Below are 20,504 nucleotides of genomic sequence, written 5' to 3'. Positions count from 1 at the left end.
TGATGGTGGTGTGTCTGCCAGCCAGCACCCCAGGCTGAATTCATCTCTAGTGCAGCGTGGCTGCACTTAGTGAAGTTATCATCCCCTCCGGAATGTGCTGAAATGTACATTAACATTCAGGCATCATTTATACTCTATAAGTAATTCAAGCCTACAGAGGCAATTTCTTGCATGTTCAAAATTCAAAGTCTCCTTCTCTAACACCAGCCACTTCAGAAGGGCTGAAATGCAGCTCTGAGGCCCAAGAGAAGGGGGGGGTCCTTGGAGAGGGATGTTCCACTGGGGAGAAGGATTTGAGCACTGTGCCTTACTCTCACATACCTGACCCATGAGACTGGGTGACAGACAGCTCTGTCCATCAGTCTGTCCATCACTGATGCAGGGGCTTTTAGGAGCAGCCCATCAGGTCCATCCCAGAGGATCAGGGTCAGCGTTCTGCAGCGGTGCAGAGCAGGGGGAACAAAACTTTGCTCAATTAACGTCACTCAAGGAATTCAAAACTCTGCATCTGACACGTCTACAGAGCCCTTTCTCGTGGCACATCCTCCCACTCCTGGCTTGGGTGAAGAAAAACCCCTTTGTGAGCCAGCACTGCAGTCTGATCCTCCCTTCCCTCCCTGCCCAAAGCCTGCACAAGGCTCGTGCTCATTTTTTGGCAATGCTCAAGTTTCCGTATTGGGCCCCAAGGAACACACAGCGATGGTCCCTGCTGTACAGATGTCATGGATGGGGAGGGGATGGGGTTTAGCATGACAGACATACAGTCAGCACTGCCAGTCCTGCTCTCTGATGGGAGAACCCCACCAAGTGCTGGGGCACTTTGCCATTGCAGGGGCTTGTCGAGCAAAACTCCAGCAACAAGAGGGCTGCCATGGACCCAGGCTGAGGGGGATTCCTGACTGGATCAGATTGCTAAATAATCTCTACTTTTCCTTTTAAAAGCCTGCTCCAGGACCCTTCCTCCACTCCTCCCTTCAGAGCTGCTCTGTGAGATGCTCATTGGCACAGAGAGCACGAGGCTCTGATATTATTTCGGAAATGTTTCAGGGCTTCACAACAGTTTTACAATATCTTGCAGCAAAGTGGCAGATGGGATTCTGGACTAATCAATACACTAACAGAGCCAAGTGCCAGATCACTGATCCGAGCTGAAAGAATAAACAGTAAATCCAAAGAACACAAGAATACCATCGGTTCTGTAAAGCCAGATGATCTGTAACTTGTTCAGTCAGAAATTCAGTTCCCAGCTTTGCAAGTCTGTACCGTGAGCTCAGCAGATGAAAGGAGGAGGCATCTCTGCTCCTGAACCAGATGCTGTGCCCAAGGAGGAGCCACAGCCCGGATTGCTGCTGTAGGGAATCAGAACTGCAGCTCTTTTATAAGGCTGAGCACAGGCAGCCCAACCTGGGCACCAGGCCTGGGCAGCTCCTGATTCCCAATGCTGTGTTCACCTTCCCTGGCCTGAATCTCTGCTTGATGAACCAAAACCATACAATGAGGAGAGCTGGATGAAAGCAGCAAGCCAAGGGCCCTGCAGCTGGCCAGTGCATCATTCCAAAGGCAGCTCCATGGCCTCCTCCCTCAGAGCAAACTGGGCTGTTTCTCTCACAGCTCTTTCTCAAGTGCCCTCAGAGCCATGGCAAGACCTCAGCCAAAGCCAAGGGTTACATCACTGTGTCTGGCAGATGGGAACTGGTGGCCAGGAGGCTGATCAGGCCATGAGGCAGCTTGCCATGAAGGGACAGGTGACCAGCTGCCTGGCTGCAAAACCTGGGATATGCAGCTCCGTGTGTGGGGGACGAGGCAAAGGGGAAGTCAGCAGCCTTGGATTGGGCACTGGCAGTCCCAGCTGCTCAGAACGTGCCCTGTGACCCTCTGCCTCTCTCTCCTTCACAGCTACACTATGAAAATCAGGATTGAGGGGGTCCCCTGATGAATCCAGACAGCCAAAGAGCTCCTACCATGGGAAAAGGGATCTGTCCTTCCCATTTTCTTAACAGCCCCTGTGCTGAGTCAATACCCATCACCTATTATCACACAAAAAAGCTTTTTTTTTTTTTTAATAATTTGGAGATTTTAAAAGCCAAACAAAAGACATGCATCAGGCTATAAATTCAAAGGAGATTTTTTTAAGTGTCAAACTGCAGCTGAACTCTAGTTATGGTTATTATACCTAAACAGACATAAAGCTCTAATGTGGATCAACACATTTTATCACAGTCATTCACTGAATACTGAGTCCATGCAGCTTAGCTATTACCTTTCTACAGCTCTGAAAGATTTACCATAGTTTCAGATTAATCTGGAATTTTATTATGTAGTTATTTTAATCTCACTTTATTTCATCACTGCTTGGAGTCCTATTATCAAAGTAAGATCCTGTTAAGATACAGCAATGATGGATAGTGTTAGAACCAGCTAAAACAGAAACAGAATCCAAATCTGCTTTGCTTTATGCAGAAAAAAACTTTAAGAGAGCCTTTATGAAGGATTATAGAGGGATGAGGGGGTAGTTCTTACTGGGTGGCTGGGATGAGTGTTTAATTGGATCCCCCCTCTCCTCATAATTTATCTGTATGAGCATCTCTCACCCATCATCAGATTTTCATCATCCTCAGCCCTGCAAAGCCACCATGCCCGTGGCACTGCGGGACCGTGGTGCTGGGACAGGCCCCCGGGCAGGGCCACCGCAGGTTCCAGAACCCCCTCGGCGCTTTGCTTCGCTGCGGGATTTGCTCTCCTACGTGGTTCCACATCCCCGCCGGCGATGCTCCAGCCCGGGGGGCACCTGTATTCCCAGGGGGCACCTGTATTCCCAGGGCAGCTGCAGGAAGAGGTCGATTTAGATGGGATCTAGGGAAGCAGCCGGCGATAGAGCCGAGCCGCGGCAGCACAGCGGGCACAGCCGCCCGGTCTGCACCGTCCTCTAGTGGCCACCGGCCCCGGCTCACCGGCCCCAGGGCAGGGAGAGCGGGCAGAGCCCCCGGGCAGAGCTGCCCGCAGCCCCCTCCTCCATCGCACTGTCCCCTCTTCTCCTCCGCCTCCCCCATCGAGGTAAGCCTGGGACTGTCATCCTTTGCCAGAACGACCGCTGCAGCTGCCACGCTAATCACCAGCAAGGCTGATCCTGCTCGGGATCCGCAGTTCTTGGCCATCAAGCCTCTGTTTCAAATACCACAGCACGTGGTATCTCCCATCTCCAGCCGACATGACTAAAATGTAAATCCTCACTCAGTCTGCAGGAAACTGGTGTAGGCAAAGGGATGTGATTCATTTGCTTTGTGTCTCAGAGCCCAACACTCTTTTCCAAGAGCAACCCAAGAACGCACTTTGTCACCCAGCTAAATATTTGATAAAAGTTAAGCACACCCACCTGTGATCGATGCTTCTCCTCACACACTCCAGCCTCAATCCGGGTAACTCGTGGCATTATTGAAGCATCAGTTATTTTTAGCACAAGCACAGCTCCATTAGCAGGCCCACAGTCTGCTCCTTTTGACAAGGCTCACTCTGGGTGTTTATCAACAAAACAGGGATAAACAGCAGGACATGGAGTCTGCAGTTCTTAACTCTGCTAGGACAGAGCTGACTTTCACATCTCTGTGTGCACCATCAGCCAGAGCATCCTGTCTGCTGGGGCTTCTCTCTCTGGAAGAGCAAGGCTGGCACTGCAGCCCCTGAGGAACTCGTGGCCTCTGCTGGCAGATACCCCCAGCTATGAAACACAGGGTGAGCTCCCTGGGTTCCACTGGGTGCTCATGCCTGATAGAGAAACACTTGCCAGGTACCCAAGGAAAGTGGTCAGAGAGTTCAGGGTTGCTGCTGAGGGAGTGATGTTCTCACCTAACAGCTCAAATTCTGCTCCTCTCATACATACAGGATGGTGGCTTGGAAGATTACAGGAGGCCAAGACAGCTCTCTCTGAAACTGGCCACACACTCATGCAGGTACCTTCCATGAGCTCTGAAGAGCAGTCTCCCTCTGTTTTTATCTCTTTTGGCTCCATCCACATAACTCCAGAACTGCCTTTTTAGAGATGCAAGCGTGGCCCAGGGACAGGGCAAAGAAACTGCAGAAAAGCAATTCTTTTTATTAACAGGTCTCAAACTTCCTCCATAAACTACACAAAGATAGACTCTTGGCTTATTAATAGCAGTAAATCTCCAAGTCCAATAGGCTTCAGTTAATGAATATTGATTATGATAGTGCTGGAAAAGGCTGGTGTCAGTTGAACTGAGATCCTGTAGCCCTCTTTGCCTGAGCTGGGCTGTAAATTAACTGAGAGCTTGCTTGTTTTTCAAAATTAGGTAGTGGAAAACACAGGGGTTATGGCTGCACTGTAGCTTTCACTATCTCAGGGCTGTGAAACCACCTTGATGCACCTGGTCAGACCAGCTAAGCATTTTTTACTGTTTATTTAAGCACTTGGGAGCCTGTGGACCTGATCCCTTTGGAGCTGAGACAGGATCCTGTACACTGAGGAGCTTACACACAATCTGGAGGAGCAGGAATGGACTCCTGGGTGGTTAAAACAACAGGTAGGGGATGTGTGTCAAGTAGCTTCTAACACTCCCTTGAGACACCCGAATGTGTGGTGTGAAAAGTGAGTTATTTTACACTCACAAGCCTCATTTCTTGGAGGACCACTGCCAGCCTGCAGCCAAGTGTACTTGTGTCCCACTGTGCTGGAAGAGGACAGGTACAGAACAGAGATCCTTTCACTTGAGGCAAGCAAACTTACTTTTACTCAAGCAAACCTGCTGGTGTTTGTACTTTCCCATCTATTTACAGATGTAAATTTACACTTCCCTCTATCCCCCCACGAGTATCTTAAAAGTAACAATCTAAGCTGATTAACACAAACACCACGGTCACCTCAACCTTTGACTCCCCAGATAAATCTCATCGTGCTCTTGGTGAGCAGCTCTATCTTTTCCAACCAGTCTGGGATGACTTTGAATGGCCTTTAAATGAATAGAAGCTCAGGAAAATAAACCAAGGGCAGTCCACTGCAATAGAGACCTTATCACTATCCTCTGGTGGGGGACTGAGGCAGTGATGGGTAGGGAGGCTGGGGGGCTATGTCAGTGTTTTCATAAAACTATCTTTCTATGCTCACTGAAATAACCCAACAACAACAAACCCCAGAACAGCCCTCTCCCTCCTCCCCACATCTGATAAAAATCAAATAATAACAGGAGTGACTTATGCACTCTCTGCCTGGTACTTCTATCTGGCCTTCCAGTTAATACACCCCATGATTAAAGCATCTATAATCTACAGTCTGTGGAGACCTGTAGAGCAGGAGCAGCAGCAGGTGTGCAGCCTGATAAGGGCTGTTCACTCTGTGCAGATGAAACTTTTAATATTTATAACTGCTGATTTTTTTCCTGATGCCTCCCTATTGAGGGGAAAGGGGTGAAAGTTTAAAGATAAAAGCTTGATGAAGGACCAGGTGGAATGTTTTTCCAAGGACAGGCAGGGGCTTAAAGCTATCTCCACCAAAGAGCTGGTTTAAGAATGCTGCTCAGGCAAGTGCAGCATCAGAGATGGGGGATGAAGTCTCTGGAAGACCTTCAAGGCTTGTCTAAAGTGCACCCAGGCTTCAAGCTGTAAGCTCCTCTGAGCTGTCTGGTTTGCTTGTCTGCACCAAGCACAGTGGGACAGTGCTGGGACTGCCAACCATCACCACAAAATAATTAAGTCACTCCAGGTCAGCTGCACACACTTCAAGAAAAGTGCTAAGAGCATTTCCAGCTCAGCACTGGAATATGCTGAGATCTGAAAACACACAGTGTCAGCCCAACCCTCTGTCTCAGCTGCTGTGGGCAGCACATGGGGCACTGGGAACAAACTGGAAAATGTAAATATGCAGAGAAAGGTATTCATTCATTTAAATATATTCATTCATTTCATCTGAAAGATGATACACTGACATACTTCTTTCAAAGCAAGCCATGTGGTCCCCATATCTATAGCAGAGCCCTTCAAAATGTTTATCAAACCCATACATACAACACACTCTGACAGAGGGAGATACATCTTAGAGCTGAAATACAAGGCTTGGCTGAACCTGAACTGAGGTCTCTCAAGTTGAAAGCTACATCTCAATCATTCTGCCTTCCTACCTCAGATACCAAAAGTCAGAGAAAAAAGAAAAGCAGGCTGGCCAGGGAGGAGGCAGGGTTGCCTTTTCACCAGAGAACAAAGAGTGGGACTTCTAAAAAAAAAAAGAGAAAAAATTTCAATCCTCAAAAACACCCCACCTGAATTCAAAAGCATCAGAAAGGAAAAAAAAAAAAAGAGGTAGAGCTCTACAGTCTAAGGACACATTCCACTGTTTGGAAAGCATGAAGAAAACTGGATGAAGAAAATGTGACACTTCAGTGTCTCCAAGACAGCTGCAGTTTGCCTTGACTTAAAACAGATTTCTCTGCCAGAAATTGGATTTCTTGGCCTCCACTTTCTTGACTCCTCCACAAAATATGACTTCAAGTTATACAAGCAAAGTTTAAATCTAAAGAGGTAAAATTAAGCTGCTGAAAATGAATTTTAAAAAAAGTCCTGACTTTGTTAATAAGGAGTTTATCTCAAACTTAAAACCTTGGGGGGGAGAAACCCTATCAGATGGAATTTCTGCATGAAATCTGGAAGTATATGAAAAATCCAAATTAACAAAAGTACCTAGTGTCAGTGGACTAGATAAAACTGGATACACACTGGCCAGAGCTCCTACAACACAGGCAGGCTGCAAGCAAAACCACACCAAGCTGCTTATCATTCTGAAGCAAAACTCAAGGATTAGCCTCCCACTGCACATCAGCTGGCCTCCCTGGCTACAGCAGCCACCAGGATTATGCTCATTTCCAAAGCTCATGAGCATTTGGAATTAATCAACCTTAGAGCATGAGATGGATGTACATGCAGGAACAGCAGCACCACTCCACAGATGGAATTACTGAGCATCATCTGAGTTGCTTGACAAAGCAGAGCTTTCAGTGCCTCGAGCGTGGGAGTAGTAAGACAAGTGCAAGGAAGCCAAACACCCCTCTGAAGACTCAAGCTTAAAAATGCATATAAAAATATAATCAGAATATCACCAGGTGTTTACAGCTATGTGCTGAAGTCACTTGCTACAAACAGGTTGTCAGCTCTAGTATAAAAGCAACACATCTGAAAAATAAGAGTAGTCAGAGACTGCAGTTCCTCTCAGTGCCATGGAACAGCAGTGGGATGTCTGTCCATGCAGGCACCAGTCACAGCCAGCACCAGCAGCTCCGGGGGAAGGGCTGGAACCCCAGCCATGAACCAGTCCAGAAAAGCTTGCTCCCAGGAAAAATCCCTCCCAAATACCAGGTGGCAGCAGTTTGCAAGCGTTGAGAAACGCAGGGAAGTCCATCCAGGGGTAGTGGCAAAGGTCACTGAGGAAGGGTTCACCTCTGCCAAGCAGTCCAGCTCCATCACACGGAAGGATTGCAGAGCACACGGGAGCTCTGTGTGTGTCCCTAAGATCAGGGAGTTGCAGGGGTGTGTTTGTAAGAGATGGCATCAATCTAAACTGAAGTGCTCTGCAAAAATATCATTTTTCTTCCCAAACAAGCCTCGTACTTGCTCAAACTCCAGGGGCACATCAGTTGCCTTTTTCTTTACTTCTTTATCAAAAAGCTACAAAATAAAAAATAGAAAATGTTGTCAAAACTCACTATAAGCTCTTCACCCTGATACCACTGCTCACTCTCACCTCTTAAAAGATCCGGCAAATAGGGTTTTTTAAAAAAGCCAGCCCTGTCATCACTGCTGCTCATGCTCTGTTATTTAGCACACATTTTCCTGGTTTTCCCTGGTTCTGGGTAACCAAAAGTCAGTTTAGCTCCCTCCCAACAGCAAGGCAGATGAACAGGACATGGCTACTGCATCCAGAATCTCCTTCCACCTGCTTCCAGTCATTCCCAGAGGCACAGCAACATTACCTCATAACCTGAGAGCTCCAGGAGCCCTGATATGTCATCCTCCATCTCAGACAGTGACTGATTCAGGACAGCAGCTGCTTTGGCCACATCTGGGTGATAATGGTTCTGGAGAGACTGCAAAAGCAAGACAAATAGGAGATGGTCTGTTAAGTACAGGGTAACACACATCCATCTGGAGTCCCACACAGCTGTCTGGCCCTTTGTTGGTCAGAGCTTAGTGAACATCAAACTGTGGCAGAGGCAAGTTCACTGTACTGTGCTCTGGAGAGCTTCAAGAAATCCCGATTTCAGGCATCTTTCAAACATGTTGAAGGTCCCTCTCACCTGGTTCACACCCAGCTCAAGACAGATTCATTCACAGGCCACGCTTACAATGCATAATCCAGTTCTGCTACCTCACACGGCTCTTGTGCCACATCTGAGCTCTGGCTCTCTGAGATTCCTCCTCCTGCACATCATTCCTGTTGCTGCCTCAGCCCCCTGCACAAAACCCTTATCCATTTGTACAGAATAACCTGGCTGCAGCCAATTAATTCCCATGAGTGCTCAGCAAGTTCCTCTCTCCCCTCCAAAGCAAATGAAAAGCCTGGTACACTTGCAGCTATTTAGACTCTCTGAGCTGTCAGCTGCCCACTTTTCAGCTGCATGGTCAGACGTGTGCTCACAAGCCACCTACTAAATAGCAGGTACAATTTCTCCAGGGTATGGAATCATTTATTAGGACAGAAAACGATGCAGACCAAAAGATCAGCCAGGAACTCAACTCATTTGCAGGACACATGTCACTATGTTCTTTTGAGCTGCCCACTGCCAACATGTGTCAAGGAAGCAGCAAGGGTGGAAGAGACCCATACCAGATGCAGATGTTCATTTTTGGATGACATACCTGAATCTCCCAGAGGGAGCTCTCCAAAGCTCTGCTTTCAGATGGCTCCTCCTCCTCCATAATATATGGATCTTCTGACATATCTAAGAAAACAGGAGATACAGAGCTAATATTTCCTGTGTGATGTATGTAAACCCAAAGGGAACACAAGAGGCCCAGAACAGTGCTGCAGTCAGGACTGCTCATTCCCAAGACATTTATCATCCAGGAACAAGCTGGCACATTCCAACATGACCTGAGTCACCGCTGGCAGCACTACAGAATCATGTTACTTTTAGAGAGCATAGGGGGCATTTGTAATAGTCTTGAACTCACAGTTGACTTTCCACAAACTCAAGGGATAGAGAGATCCTTCCAAACCCATGAACTGGGATCTCCCTTCTTCCTCCACAGGAATCCTGCTCTTTGTGTTGTCTAAAGGCATGACACAAAACTCCCCTCTTACCTGCTGGCCCACCAGGTCTGTGCACCAGCACTTTGCAGGCGGGGTGTCTCCGGAAGAGGTTGCAGATGAAGGGAATGATCATGAGGAGGGACTCGGGAGGAGCCGTGAGGGCCAGCCGGGAGAGCCGCTTGATGAACGCTGCCACCAGGTACGCGGGCAAGTGACTGTGGGAGAGAGCAGGCAGAGGGGAGCAGCTTGGTAAAGTCCTGGCAAGGGAAACAGCAGCTTCACCCCCCCCCAAACAGCGTGGCAGGGTAAAGATCAGTGGAGCTCTTCAGATTTTTTGGGCTACGGAGTAAAGAGAAGCTGTAACAATTCTGGTTTCAAGCGGCAATACAGGGTCTTGTGTGCTCTCCGGAACAAATCTGGGGGCACTTACACTCAGTGCATGAATAACCTCAAATCACTCTGAGACTCCATCCAGAACCATGGTACTACTCCAGGCCAAGCACAGTTCCTGTACACAGCCCTTCACATGGCAAACTTTATTCAGTCCTTTTATAAACTTCTGAGTGCTTGGCCAGGCAACCTCAATTATATTCTTCTGATGTCGTTTTGTGGATTTAATTAATGCACAGGCCACGGTGTTAAATTTATGTAATATTTCCAGGACTACAGCAAGCACTGCAGCTGCTAATGGGAACATAAAGCTGCTGTAATGTAAATGTGCAGGATAATTCTTTTTTTTTTATGGTAAAAATGCAAATTTCTAACAGCAATCAGCTCATCTAGGCGCCTTCTTCAGGTCAAAAGAACTGGGATGAAAGATGACAATTTTCAGCTCAATGGCTCACTACACAAGCAAAGCCACCCCACAGGTCTTGTCACTCTCTCCAAAGCACACCATGAATACAAAGGCTTGGATACTAAGTGCCTTGTGCTGAACTGTAAAGTGTTACTCTTGGTTTGTTTTATAACATATGATGGCAACTATATGACCAGTTGCTTATCTAGTTTCTTCCCTGTGTACAATGAACTGACAGCATCAAGACAGACTGTCAAACACTTTACATCTCAATGTTCTGTGTCTGCAAAAGGCCATCAATTTATGAACAGCTTTATAATCTATAAAAAGCCTGCAAATTTTACTTTTCCATATTTGTAAAGACAAGACAGAGAATTCATCACTTTCAGCCAAAGTGGAACACAGATCAAAATACATCCATAAGCACCTGTAGCTCAAACTCTGGTAACTAACTGCAATTTTCTTTTCTGAAACTCTGTGGCTGCATGGCAAATCTTCAGAAAAAGCACATGAAAAATTACACAACACTACAATAACACTCTGGGATTATTCAGTTTTCTTGGTAAAAGTGAATCTGATCCAGTAGGCACATTGAATACATTATATTCAGACATGTGGGGGACTGCTCAAAAACAGTCTCTGGCCAACAGAAAAGCAGGAGGAAAATATGTGAGCAAACATAATGAAGATGCTACTTACGAGGAAGACAAAAACAGATCAGTCAGATGGAAGAAGCGAGCTCGGTACTTCACGTGATATATGGAAGGGTCTAACAGACTGTACAGCTTTTTGTAAAAGTCAGGATACTCCCTATTAAAAAACAGGAAAATGCAACATCCATTAGTGGTGTACAGGGGGACTGCACTGTGTTTAAAGGTTTCTGTGCTTTCATTAATGAAAGACCACTCCAGATCACTGCTGTGCTCTGTTTAGCTCTCTTGGGCTTCTCTCTACAGTCCCCTGAAAACAAGCTGTAAGGTGAATTTATGGCTTTTGTAGTGCTCAGCCATTTTTGGGCCTTGAAGCCATGTCCACTGACTGCAAATGGTACAGGATCCAGTGAAAGGGACACCAAAGATATGGCTTCACTAAGTAATCAAATCAATGGAAATTGATTTTACAGTGCTGAGCAACCACAGTCTGCAGAAGAGGATATTTAGGCTTGGTTGTAAAAGGAGTCAAGACTATCAAAAGAGCTCAGCATCCAAACAGTTGAGCCTCTTGGGCAGAGTTTGGCTTTCTCACTGGGGAATTTCTAAACCTGAAGGTGTGGCAAATTCATGTCAGTCCCTCTCACATAAAGATATAAATGCAAACCCCCATGTTCCTTTAAACAGTATGCTCTTTTTACTTACAAATTATGCTGATGAATCAGAATAAATAATCCATTTAGGGCTAGAAGACTGATTGCTCCACCTGTAAGAAAGCAGGCAGCAATGAACACAATAAAAACAATTAGAAAAAAAAATCAGCTTCAAATTGTTTGTATAATAAAACCTTTCCAGAAGGAACACAAAACTGAGTACCTGAAATTAGAGCCAGCGTGATGGCTGAAAGGTGAAACAATTTCATCTACAACCTTCCAGAGGCTCCCAAGTTTCTTACAGAGATTAAGCTGTAGTTTAGGAGAAAAATCTCTGAATGACTGAGACACAAAAATGTGCTCCTCTAAATCCCAAACAAAGCCACACTGGAGAGGCAGAGGTCTCCTCAGAAAGGACATTTCTATAGGAATCTGTGCATCTTGTGTCTGGATGCAGCCCAGATATCAGCAGTGCTGGCTGAACTCTATATTTAAAATAAATCAGTCCAGTATTCTACTATTCCCAAAGTCCAAAATAAAATTTTCTTTATGCACAAGGAGCAACAACACTGACAAACACAGGTAAAATCATCTCACTTTCAGGGACAGTGGAGTTCACCCTAATTCCTTTGCTACATCCCAGCCAAAAGCACATCTATTCCATCCTCTAGGTCGTGGTGCTGCATCCAGCAGAGCTTCCAAGTCCGTATGTCCCCTGCTGCAGGTACGTGTGACAAAGGATAAAAGCCTGTTCTCACTCACCTATGCCATAGGCCACTGTCAGGAAGTCCATCATGAGAGTGGGTTCGTTCATGTAAGGCAGGACAGAGTCGTGCAGAATGACAAGAACCTTCTTGTAAAGGCCAGTGGGCAGCTGTGAAGGATGAAACAACACAGTGAAACAATCACTGCAGGGAGAACTCTGAGAGCAACAGTGACCTGTGGCTCAAGAAAGCAACACACAAGCAAAAGGGAATGTGCCACGACAACACAGAACTGCTTCCAGCAGCAGTTCCCAAATGGGAGAGTTTACAAGTGACACCTGACAACCAAGTGCATTCAAAGAGGCAGGTGCTCACAACTAACAGTGTCATCACAGCTCAGAAGGGAAAGTCACCACGAAAAAGGCTGTGGAAGCTTCAATAGTGCAGAGAAGTTGTCACACTGCAGGTCACCCTTATGAGCAGACAAGTTTAAGGTGGAGAATAAAGGCTGGGAGTAAGCAGAAGAAACAGATCATATGTGAGGTCAGGTTTCTTGGCAGAACAATCCAACAGAAATGGTCACTGGGCTGCTCCCATCTGACACTGAAAGCACACTATGGTCCTACCAGGAGCTGCATGCAAGGACGGCCACAATTGCTAAGGATCAGCAATCCTTTAAGTAAAAAGTGATACAGATCAGTGGCAGAAGTTACACTCACCTTGTGCTTCAAAAAAGTGAGCCACATTTTCTGAAACACCTGCCTGTGTGCCTTAAAAGAGAATTGCAAACAGTGAGTAAAACATGCTGGTGTAGATAAAGCTCTATTTTAAATAGATACAATTTCAATTCTAAAGCACCAGAAGAACAGTTACCTGCAGCTTCGACATTTTCAATTCCTCACGATTTTCTAAGGAGAAAGAAAAGACAGAGGTTGAACTTGAAATGGATGTTCAAAAAATTAAGATCCACCTTTATTTCCTTAGCCCTTTGATAACCTAAAAATTTAGGCTTATGTCCTTGTCTTGATACAAGGCCATGACAGACCCCTCTGTAGACTGAGGAATGTGGATTTTTGACACTGTTCAGAATCACGGTGATCACAGAATCAGACATTCTTCATTAACAAACTTTACACAACAAAAAACTTAAATGTGATTTTCCTTTTCACCCACAGTTAATCACGGGGAGCTTACTAACCTTGCTTCACCATAAATTTGACCATGTCAGACTCTTTGTTTGGCATGTTAATGGGCGAAATGAGGGAAAACACGTTCTGCTGGTAAAAGGGCAACGGCCTCTGAGAAAAAACCCAAACACATAAACATATCAACCACTAGTGCCTTCCTGCTTCAGGCAAAAAATATACAATCCAGAGCCACCTCTCCAGTAACAATTTGTTACCTCTTTTGTCTTTTGCATGACTTGTCCAATATTGGCAGTGACTGCCTTCATGACAAAGTACCGAACGTCATCATACTCCATGTACTCTTGAAAGCGAGAGATCAGGAGCGAGGCATCCTCGTTTACAGGAAGCAAACCATCAACAACCACCTAACAAAGGGTTTGTAAAGGAAAGCACCGTGTCAGTCTCTTGCAGCACTGGAGCAGAGAGAGAGCTGAGGTGGCTGAGGGCACATGAAGCCACCAGGTCACTGACAGGAGGAACTATTCAGTTCTGCAGCTTACCTTAAGGAGGTCACAAGGAAAAGTCAAAGTCCCTTTCCACTCTATTTTGATCAGTGGATACTGTGCCTCTAGTTCAACAAACTTCATGAGGGTGCAGAGTGACAATTCCTTTTAAAAAAACAACACACAAAACCTCCACTTCAGTAAGGACACCAGGGGTCAGACCCAAAGGAGGAAACTTCAAAAGGAGAAAGAATGAACCAGGATATCATTCCCTGAGAAAGCTGCATGCCCGCAGGTGAGCAGAGGTGAGCTGGAACACAGGCGATGTCCTACAGCACTGCCTGCCCTCCCACACCGAAACATCGGGAGATAATCGCCAGGGAACCCCGTGTCAGCAGCGGGCTCAGGACCCACCTTGACCTGGAAGGCGTCGTGCCCCATCAGCTCGCCCAGGCAGCCCACGCAGTCCTGGTAGCGGTGCCTCATCCATATCTTGTACTTGTCCTCGGCGCTGTACCGATCTGCGGGTGGGACACAGACACGCCTGAGGCTCGGGCAGGGCCCGCCTGCCCCGGGCCATCCCCCCGGGCAGAGCCCGCCCGGGCTCACCGGCCAGAGCGGCGTCCTCGGCGGGCAGCGGCCCCACGAACAGCTCCCGGCGCTCCAGCAGCGCCCCGAACAGCCGGCTGCAGGTCCTGGAGGCGCTCACGATGTCCTCCTCCTCTTCCTCCTGGGCCTGGGGAAGAACAGCGTGTCTGAGCCGCGGCCGCGCTCCCCTCACAGCCCCGCTCCCCCCCGCTCCCTTCCCGTCCCGTCCCGCACCGTCAGCGGCTCCAGGATCTCGAAGACGCGGTTGGCGTTGGAGCGGCTGCCCAGCACGGCCTCCAGGCTGGCGGCGAGCGCGGCGGCCCTCGCCATGCTGAGGGTGCCGGGCGGGGAGGAGGAGGAGGAGCCGCGGCCGCTCCGCCCGCAGGCGGGGCCGGGGCCGGCCCGTCCTCCCGCCCCACGGGCCCCTCCGTGAGGGGAAACACCCCGAGCCCCCGCCCCTCCCGCGGTACAGAAGGGCCGGGCGAGGCTGCGGTATAAAAATGTACACTTTTATTACACCTTCAGGTAGGATACAGCACTATTCCTTAATCATCCTACTGGGTCGAGTACAAATGCTCATCACTTTATGTACAGAGGTTGACTTTCCTAACACGCTCTCCCGGGAGAAAGACACATCGAAAAGGAAAAATAAAATTAAAACAAAAACAAAAACAAAAAAAACCAAAAAAGGTGACTTTTATCTTCATCGACTGACCTAAACAAGAAACGATCGCCTCTTTAGACACAAAATCGGACCAGCACAACGATGCACCCAACAGCTTTCCCACTGCTGGAACTCTTCCCCCCCACCCGCCCCCCCCACGACGTTCATGCACATAATAAAAGCTAAACACTTAAAAGTAAAACTGGGGCTAAGTAAGCAATAGTTTTGGATGAGCAAGGCTAAACTGTACACAGTGTCACTATCCATTACCACCGCAATCGCTTTGCATTTTAAACTGCTCCACTGCCAGCAATCCCAGCTCTGTGGCTCGCCATGGAGTTCAGGTAATGAATGGCACCAGTGGTTCGGCGGGGTCAGGAGAATACTACTGCATGCAAAAACAGCTTTAAAAAAAAACCCAAATGCCCTTGTATTTGCAGACCTGAGGGTCCAAGAAAAAAAAAAGATGCAGGACAAAAGAGGTATAAAATAAAAAAAAAAAAAAATCAGGAACGTTGCCTGAGCCGTTACATTCGTGATGTGAACAGAATGGGCTGTACCTATCCTAGAGCTGGTGGGTATTCTGTCCTGTTTAAGCCACGTGGATTGCCAGGTACCAACACGTGTGGACATACAGAGGTAAAAACAAAAGATATGCTTTTCTTGCCCTTAAACAGGCTGCCCTCCTAAAAGAGTAAAAAGATCACAGAATGGAAAAATAATTTTTAAATCATCTCAGAAAAGGAATGTTGTAATTTTGTCTGGATTTTACACATTTTCTGGCCAAAGTAAAGTAAATCCCTTCAAGCCACCAAGAGCTTTTTGATTCCTCACTCAGTGCTGTTTGCAAAGTGTTTTTCATTGTAAGCAAGAAAAGTAAAGAAAACCCCCACAGTTCTATGCAGCTTTTTGCTTCTTTTTTTCTCCGTAACAATAAGGCAAACTGATTTGGAGGAAGAGGCCACGCTCTGTTCACATCCAAAATACCCACCTGAAGTTACATTCATTGTTAGCTTTAGTAAAAGAATAGTACAAAAGTTAGATCTTACTCTTTACACAGTTGAAGAATTAAGTCTTAGATTTAATTTCACTATTCTCCCTTCCCCCAGCCCCCCACCCCCCGAGCTGAAAGCCGAGTAAAAAGTACTGAACATTTAAACATGTTGCAAGAGCAGAATGAAGCTGAGAGATTAAATTTTATCAGTTGGAGATTTTCCATGACAGAAGTCCCATGAGAAACAGCTACGGATCATCTGTTTAGCTGTAGCCACTGAACAATTCTTTTACAAAAAAAAAAAAAAGAATGGGCTACACTTCAATACACAACTACTATCAACACAGTATTTACTCAATTCATGCCTAAAATATCCATTATCTTAAAGTGAAATATGAGAGTGAGCACACAGGTTGGGTGATTCAATAAACTGTACACAAAACTACTAACAAACGTTTTAAAAGACTTACAAAAATGGAGAATGAAACTTTTTTTTTTTCCTTTTTAATTACATGTACTTACAGGTTTTCACATTTACTGGCTAAACTTTGCAGGGAACACTTAAAATCTGTGTTAGGTCTTTCAGAGGAATTTACCTCTGGAATACCACGCAGCTTTTGTACTGATGGAAAACACTGTGCTGTATCAGCCACAGCTGGTTCTTTGTGTGGCTTCACTGTGGATACTGAGCACACACTGAACTACAGCAAAGAGCTGCATATTCCCATGGGCAGGTGTGGAAAGTTAACACAGATGGATTTTACTGACATTTATGGCATATCACCATTTCACTTTGGAGAAGCTGGGCAGAATTTAGACCTAAGTAATGTTTGCTTTGTCTGGTTTGAATGAGCACAGAGAACACAGGCAGAACGCATCTCATACAGAGTGACATCTTTTGAGTGCTAAACAGCTGCTAATACACTGAAGTTATATGAGTTTCCATGTTTAAATGTTCACCAGCAAGAAACCTTCTGCTACAAAAAAAAAGAATAAAAATAAAGGCGGTTTGTCTTCATTTGGATGTTTGGAGTAGCTTCTCCCTTGTCTCGGCAAACAAGAAATGCTGTTTTTCCCTGTTATTGCATTGTTTCAACTTGGTTTAGTAGGTGCCTTTAATCTGACAGTCGGGGTCCTCATCTGTACTTTCGCCTGCTGGTTCTGGGCCTCAGGTGTTGCTGGTGTCTGGGCTGGGTTCTGTACACCTGGAGCCTGAACCTGGGGAGATGCTGTTGTCACCACTTGCTGCTGGATGAGTTTCTGCTGGACGACCTGAGCGGTAGCAGTTGTTGCAGGGATCACCTGAACCTGCTGTTGACCTGCTGTCGTCTGAGAAAGTGTCACAGTTTGGGGCTGAGCCTGTACCTGGACATCAGGATGACACGACAATTACAAAAGAATAGTTTGGCATTAAACTGAGCATTCATTACATTTCTGCTCTACAGAGAGAATCCTACTCATTTAGGTATTTTCTCTCTTAACTGACAAACATCTTGGGCAAAGCAGGAAGGCTGGGAGGGACTCTGGGAACATAGGCTCTGTGGGATCACTGAGAAACACCATTCTGTCACATTTTCTAGAGCCTTATAAATCAGAACCAAGAGCCAACATGCCTGTAACTCAGATACATTCAGAAGACAGATGGAAGGTATAGAAACCCTGCTGGATATACAGGAAAATTTCTGTATTGCAGCAGTGGAAGTGAAGGAACAGGGAAATGATCAGAGGGACAGACAGGACCAAAGAGGTTAAAATGCTGACTCTGCACCCATGTTGTGACAATAAATAAAGCCACTGAGGCTTCCCACCAGTCCCAGCCATTATCCTTTCAGACTACAGCTGCCAGTCTCTATTCCCAATTTAGGGTAAAACGGTGTGAACTCCATCCAGAAATCTAATTTTTGTAACTCTATCCAGAGCAAGGGAGAAAAAAAAAAAGTCAACATCTCCTTGTTCAGAGGACAAGGTAATGAAAACTGAGCAGCTTCAGCTGCCTTTGTCAGATGCAGAAGCATAACAAAGCTACAAGGGCTTCTCCAGGAGAAAAATTACCTCTTGACTGATCCAAAAGGAATCTAGAGGGAAGCACTAAAAATGCAGGTAAAAAGAATGCCACATATACATCAAGACTATAGTTCTAAAGGTACTTATCATGGCCTAATCCTACTGCCACTGATGTCAGTGGTGTGTGTGGGAGGGAAACTATTTGTCTTTTTACCACGGACTCCCACAGTACCAGAGTTATGCCAACATTGATGACTTTTGAAAATGTAGGAGCTCTTACTGACTGCAAAGGACAATTCGTGTTGACTGATGAGGTTTCTACGCCCTGCTGTCTCCCTTGCCCTTGAAGCATTCACATCTGAGGTGATTATTAGTCAGCTTACACCACTTTATCATCATTTTAAGATAAACAGTCACAGATTTTATTCTGCACTAAAACACTACAAAATAAACTGTGAGAGATTAAGAGCCGGTTGGCTCAGAGTTTTGTGCACTGAAGGCAATAACTTCATCCACCATCCAAAGTTAAATCATTCCTGTCAATCAACTGCCTAAGTTATGCCTGTTGCTAATGATCTGGATGACATTGTTCTGAACAGTGTTAATTAAACTGCCTGGTAATTAGGGGAGGGGAAACCAAACCATCTGACCTTCTCTTGCCCTAGCCCCGTCTGTTACCAGACCACATTTGGAACAGCTACCACACTGTTCTGACTTTTACAGAGCACTTGGCACAGCTTTGTGAACTGGAACAAAACAACTTGTAACCTTCAATTTGTCCTAATTTTTGTAGAAAAAGCTCAGATGGTGCTCGTTAGTTCAATTATTTGCTATCTTGACTATACATCATCAGAAACCAATTTTTAAAAATTTTTTCAAACTCTAAAAAACCATTTTTTAAAATCTGTTTTTTGTCTTATCTACAGCAATCAACAACCATTGCACCACCTACCAAAGTTTTAGACTAGAGAATATACGGCAGCTGACTCAGTACTGAAGACTCATTTTTATAGAATGGCACTTGCTGTATGCTACAAAAATACTGCCTATGCCACACATAAGGTGGAAAACACAAACATTCCAAATAAATGAGCAGGATCACGTTTCTAGTGCTGTGTTTGACAAGTGCAAAACCCACCTGCTGGGAAACTGAAACCATCTGCTGAATGTTGGCAACAGTAGCCTGTTGCTGGACTACTTGTGGGAGTTTTGCAACCTGTAGTGACATGAAATAAAGAAAGATTGGGTCAAAATAAAAAACTATTAAAAGAACAAAACTGGCAAAACTGCTGCCAAGTGAAAACCCTTCTGAAGTCCTGTTCATGGTAAGTTGTAGCTTGGCATTTACAGTGACACTGAATGTTTGTAAAACCTTTGAGATCACTGAATTGAAGAACTTAACTAGGGGAGGAAGAGGAGAAGCCATATTTTCTATTTTAACTACAACATACTCATTTCCTATTTATAAAATTGAAGGAAGCACATCAGTTCTAACAGGTTACATTATCTGGGATGTACTTTTGAAAGACTAAGGCTTCCAATTTCTAGCCCCCTTCTTTTTCTCCTTGGTTAGACTGATTTGGTTATGCAGAAAAGAAAATAAGTGAACTGTCACCTATGCTTGGCTTGCAGAAACAGGAAGAACTCTGGATGAATTTTCCTTAGTAAATGCTGTATGGAATCCCTTGCTCAATAAAAAGGAGTGACTCAATTTTTTTATTTCAAAGAGGAAAGGTGAACTTACAGCTCACAGTTCCTCTGACCTGCTTTAAGGCCACATATTCAGCACCAATGAATTTTACTAAAAAGTCAATTTAAATGAAAGTGTGACTAGGATTAATATGAGTGGGTGCTAAAATGCTACCTCACCTGTCATCTTTACAATTCTCCAGTCACAGTACAGTTTATGGTGTAAACCTGTGTTACCTGTACCTGAATCTGGGCCTGCACTTGCTGGGTTCCACCTGGTTTCTGGGTTTGGGAAATTGGAGTTGTTAAGAACTGTGTTTTAATGGCAGGTTGTGTAGCATAAGTTACTTTTTGTTGTTGTGAAGTCTGCTGTTGGGTTTGGACCGTAACCTGCTGAGCATTTATCTGCAGAAGAGAAAAAAAAAGGCATCAATGACCACAAAAGATTTAAAAGAATAGGTATGCAGCTAACAAGATTAATTACATTTATTTATTGGAAAAACAAACAAACCTCCCAGGATTACTAATAACAAAATGAGCACTAAATGTAAGGTTTCACCAATTACACAAGTATTCAGAACTAATTAATGTATTTACTGAAAAGGTTCTCTCTTACACAGAGCACTCACACAATAATGCAATTCCAAAAAGCCACATTGAGATGGCCTTCTCATGATCATGATATTCTCATGGCACATGAGAACATGACATTTCAGGAAAAAGTATATTTTGCACAAATTGTATTGTAAGCAGTGAAAATCTCTGGGAATCTTCCACATGTGGTTATATTCAAAGCGACTAAAGAGAATCCTAATCTTTGTTTGGGGCATGAGAAATCAAACCAACCAACCAACCACCTTACTGAAAAAATAATTAAGCACC

At 45.4% G+C, this 20,504-nt stretch overlaps 2 protein-coding genes across 4 annotated transcripts in view; both read right to left on the bottom strand.

Annotated features, from left to right (window-relative positions):
* Positions 1-5,884: 5,884 nt before the first annotated feature.
* NOC4L (nucleolar complex associated 4 homolog) lies at positions 5,885-14,638 on the bottom strand. Its single transcript, XM_027689797.1, has 15 exons — positions 14,506-14,638; positions 14,293-14,419; positions 14,098-14,204; positions 13,741-13,848; positions 13,456-13,605; positions 13,252-13,351; positions 12,927-12,961; positions 12,773-12,823; positions 12,112-12,223; positions 11,402-11,462; positions 10,746-10,856; positions 9,302-9,465; positions 8,857-8,939; positions 7,971-8,084; positions 5,885-7,665 (listed from the first exon to the last, which is right to left on the bottom strand). Exons 1-15 carry the CDS (start codon positions 14,599-14,601, stop codon positions 7,549-7,551), a joined length of 1,536 nt encoding a protein of 511 aa, XP_027545598.1. The 5' UTR covers positions 14,602-14,638; the 3' UTR covers positions 5,885-7,548.
* Positions 14,639-14,759: 121 nt separating this feature from the next.
* The window catches only part of LOC113970651 (E1A-binding protein p400-like), a 48,685-nt gene continuing 42,940 nt past the window's right edge, over positions 14,760-20,504 (bottom strand). For 2 of the 3 annotated variants that reach the window (XM_027689793.1, XM_027689794.1), the window contains 3 exons: positions 19,866-20,027; positions 19,072-19,149; positions 14,760-17,294 (listed from right to left, as the gene is read on the bottom strand). In XM_027689793.1, the coding sequence (XP_027545594.1) occupies positions 17,022-17,294; positions 19,072-19,149; positions 19,866-20,027 (513 nt within the window). In that variant the 3' untranslated portion in view covers positions 14,760-17,021. Of the gene's footprint in view, positions 17,295-19,071; positions 19,150-19,859; positions 20,028-20,504 lie in introns of all 3 variants that reach the window. The other variant, XM_027689796.1, reaches the window with a different exon arrangement.

Source organism: Neopelma chrysocephalum, unplaced genomic scaffold (genome assembly GCF_003984885.1).
Source record: "Neopelma chrysocephalum unplaced genomic scaffold, ASM398488v2 Primary Assembly neopelma1_77, whole genome shotgun sequence".
Lineage (NCBI taxonomy): Eukaryota > Metazoa > Chordata > Aves > Passeriformes > Pipridae > Neopelma > Neopelma chrysocephalum.
Note: the sequence above shows the minus strand (reverse complement) of the source record. Positions and strands in the feature narration are given on the sequence as shown.